The 3,597-nt window shown below is 30.6% G+C and overlaps 1 protein-coding gene across 1 annotated transcript; it reads left to right on the plus strand.

The window, feature by feature from the left end:
• Positions 1 to 494: 494 nt before the first annotated feature.
• LOC116852264 (THAP domain-containing protein 1-like) lies at positions 495 to 1,982 on the plus strand. Its single transcript, XM_032832453.1, has 3 exons — positions 495 to 641; positions 1,044 to 1,455; positions 1,587 to 1,982. The coding sequence occupies exons 2-3, from the start codon at positions 1,102 to 1,104 to the stop codon at positions 1,980 to 1,982; spliced, it is 750 nt and encodes a 249-aa protein (XP_032688344.1). The 5' UTR covers positions 495 to 641; positions 1,044 to 1,101.
• Positions 1,983 to 3,597: the final 1,615 nt, after the last annotated feature.

Below are 3,597 nucleotides of genomic sequence, written 5' to 3' on the forward strand. Positions count from 1 at the left end.
ATATATATATATATATATATATATATAAGCATTTGTTCTGCATTGACGTCGCAATGTCTAAATTCGTATATATTTATGCCAGCCAATTAGCTGGTCACGTGACCAAGTTGGCGATTTTCTGTACTAGATGTTTTCTTAAAATGTCATGAACCAATCACAGAGCTCTACTCGCATCTTAAGACATTACTTAAAATGGTCTTGAAATAAGATTGGTCTATGAATACCGGCCTATGTATTCATAGTTCATGAATAAGATTGTCTTAAGATATGAGCAGATGCTTGAAAATATCTTGTTTTATTAGACGATCTTTATAAAGTCCGTGCTTAAGTCCATGCCAGGGCTGAAAAACTCTTATGGGAGAATTTGGTATAGTGTTTGAGCGCCATTTAAAAGATAGACCCCCAGGAAATGTGAACTACGATGTCAAAAATGCAATATGGCGTCTGGTATGAGACGGAGGGAGCGGTGCACTTGGACACGGTGCATTTGGACACAGCCAATCACAGCACCGTGTGATTAGAGACATTTGTAGGGTCCCTTGGAACAGCGACTTGTGATTGGACTGTGTCCAATTGCCCCGTGTCCAACTGATATACACCCTGAGACGGGTGCGTAAAATTGCAGACTACTATAGATATTGGTAAGTTTTGTTTTAGAAAATGATTAAACATAAATATAAAAGGATGCGTTCAGTGGAATTAAATGATCAGTGAGCGATTAGCGATTATTGGTTTGTTAGATATCTAAATTTACATCAATGACGTTGATCAATTACTGAATTGTTGTGTAACTTATGTTCGTTAAACGCAGCCAACTGTATGTCTACAATAAATATTTGAACATTGTTTAATACTTTTTGTCAAAATTAAAAGAATCTTTTTGTATATGCTCATCGTCGCTCGCTCCAAATAGATGATTATTACGGTGAAAGTAAATACACATTAACGTGTTTGTGATTTCAATTTGTAAATATTTGTTACGTTATTTTTTATTTGTAACATCGGAACAATTTTTAACGTACGTTGCACCACCCATATCACAGATTTTCAAAGGACATCCCTCTGAGATTTTGTATTATTTGAGACAAACATGGGGAGAATATGTTGTGTTCCTGGATGCAAATCTGGAAAAGAAGTGCCCTCCATAAATTTCCCAGAGATCCTGAAAGATGCTCAAAATGGATAGAAAGTTTGAAGTTGGATCACTTAAAAAATTATGCCAGCAATGAGATGCAGAAGAATAAAGTGTGCCATAAACATTTTTGTTCAGAAGACTACAGTCCTTGTTTGTACAAACGTGTTTTGTTAAATGTTGCAGTTCCTGTATTGTTCATATGTGATAATGTAGACACAGAATCTAACAATATGCATCATATATCGCAGCAACAGCAATCAGCAATTTACGTATCAGAATATGCACAGTACAGTCAGGATGCACAATGTGCAAATAATAACGTCTATAGAGAGTAATAATAATAATAATTTAATAATAATAATTAATGTCTATAGAGAGTAATAATAATAATAATTTGGTGAAAGTAGAGTCTATATATATAGAGCTTGTACAGAGTAATTATTTTGAAGAGCACAATACAGCAATTACAGAATGCGAAAAGTTAATGGATTGCAGCAGTGTACATCAGAAAGCTTGTGAAAGTTCAATGCCTGAACAAGATAAAATTAATTCAGTTCTTTCGAATTATGGACACAGACTGCAAACACTAGAAATACAAATGCAAACTCTAAAAAATAAAATAAAAAAACGACCACAGCTACAGGAAATCACTCAATCTAGAAATTTAAGCCCCATAAGAATGACATTTTATAAAATGAATATTAAACTGAAACGTCGTAATAAATATTTAAAGCGCCTAGTATATAATAATAAGCAGCAAAAAAAAAGGGAACACTACCTATTGTACCCAGTACTTCAGAGAAAACAAACAGTGTTACAGCTGTACGAGAAAATTTCGTCCGAATGATGTTAAGAAATAATGATGTACTTCCTCAGGTATGTAGCACTTACGAGTGACTTCTCAGATAGCACAAAGAATTGAAAAAAAATGAAAAAAGAATTCAGTCGTATTTCACCAATTCTGAGTTTATTTTGAGATGCGGAAATAATTCTTCAAAGTGTAGTTCAGTGAAAACAATTATTTTTGCATGTAAAAATGAACTCAACAATTATATATATACCTAAATATATATACAAATAATTTATTTTGCTTAATATTTTGACAACTAAATACATTTTAGTTTTTCAAATGCATACTAATATATAAATATAAGTATGGGTGAATATCAGTTGGACACGGGGCAATTGGACACAGTCTAATCACAAGTCGCTGTTCCAAGGGACCCTACAAATGTCTCTAATCACACGGTGCTGTGATTGGCTGTGTCTAAATGCACCGTGTCCAAGTGCATCGCTCCCATAAGTATAGTGAAGTACAGACTGTGGGTGTTTACGATAATTCGAGTTCGAGTTAGTACGAGTTAGTTTCACTAGGGCCGAGAAGTATGATAGGCACAACCATCAAGTATCTTCATGATTCATGACAACTCAATGCTGTCCGATAAATCGAGTAGAGTAGAGTAGAGTAGAGTAGAGTAGCGGATAGCTTTGGTATCAGAATCAGGTAATTGATTTTTAAGAAATGTTAGTTATTAATAAATTAAACATCATAGTATAATGTCATTTCTTATTAAGTACTGTTACACATTAGATGCTATGAAACACATTTGTATTGAATGATAAAATAATTTATAAAGAATAAAATTGTTTTCTCAACATTACACAAATTGCTATAACAATTGCAGTATAAGTATTGCTTCTAGTTTGCAGCAATTATTGTTGGTAAATTTTATATCTTATTATATTAAATTTTATAGTAAATTAAAAATAAATTTTATATCTTCACGTATAGAAACATTATTCAACTGTTTCTAAATCATGTGATATCAATAATGTTAGTGTTTACAATATTCATTATTTTAAACATGTATTAACTGAATATTACCTGTATTTTTCTCATATTACTTTAATATCTTAGAATAATAAAATATTTTCAGACAAGAAGTGGATATAGATAAGAATATATATGCATATATATATGTTGAGAAAACAATTTTATTCTTTTATTATTCTAAGATATTAAAGTAATATGAGAAAAATACAGGTAATATTCAGTTAATACATGTTTAAAATAATGAATATTGTAAACACTAACATTATTGATATCACATGATTTAGAAACAGTTGAATAATATTTCTATACGTGAAGATATAAAATTTATTTTTAATTTACTATAAAATTTAATATAATAAGATATAAAATTTACCAACAATAATTGCTGCAAACTAGAAGCAATACTTATACTGCAATTGTTATAGCAATTTGTGTAATGTTGAGAAAACAATTTTATTCTTTATAAATTATTTTATCATTCAATACAAATGTGTTTCATAGCATCTAATGTGTAACAGTACTTAATAAGAAATGACATTATACTATGATGTTTAATTTATTAATAAATAACATTTCTTAAAAATCAATTACCTGATTCTGATACCAAAGCTATCCGCCATGCTACTCT

The sequence above is a fragment of the Odontomachus brunneus genome, unplaced genomic scaffold (assembly GCF_010583005.1).
Source record: "Odontomachus brunneus isolate Ranch 3 - 2012 unplaced genomic scaffold, Obru_v1 Obru_scaffold_209, whole genome shotgun sequence".
Taxonomy (NCBI): domain Eukaryota; kingdom Metazoa; phylum Arthropoda; class Insecta; order Hymenoptera; family Formicidae; genus Odontomachus; species Odontomachus brunneus.

What these genes read in the sequence shown, in the direction of transcription:
- LOC116852264 (XM_032832453.1), top strand. Translation starts at nt 1,102, where the DNA reads ATGTTGTGTTCCTGGATGCAAATCTGGAAAAGAAGTGCCCTCCATAAA. An exon ending in CACAATGTGCAAATAATAAC is followed by an intron (nt 1,456 to 1,586) that starts GTCTATAGAGAG and finishes TATTTTGAAGAG; the next exon opens with CACAATACAGCAATTACAGA.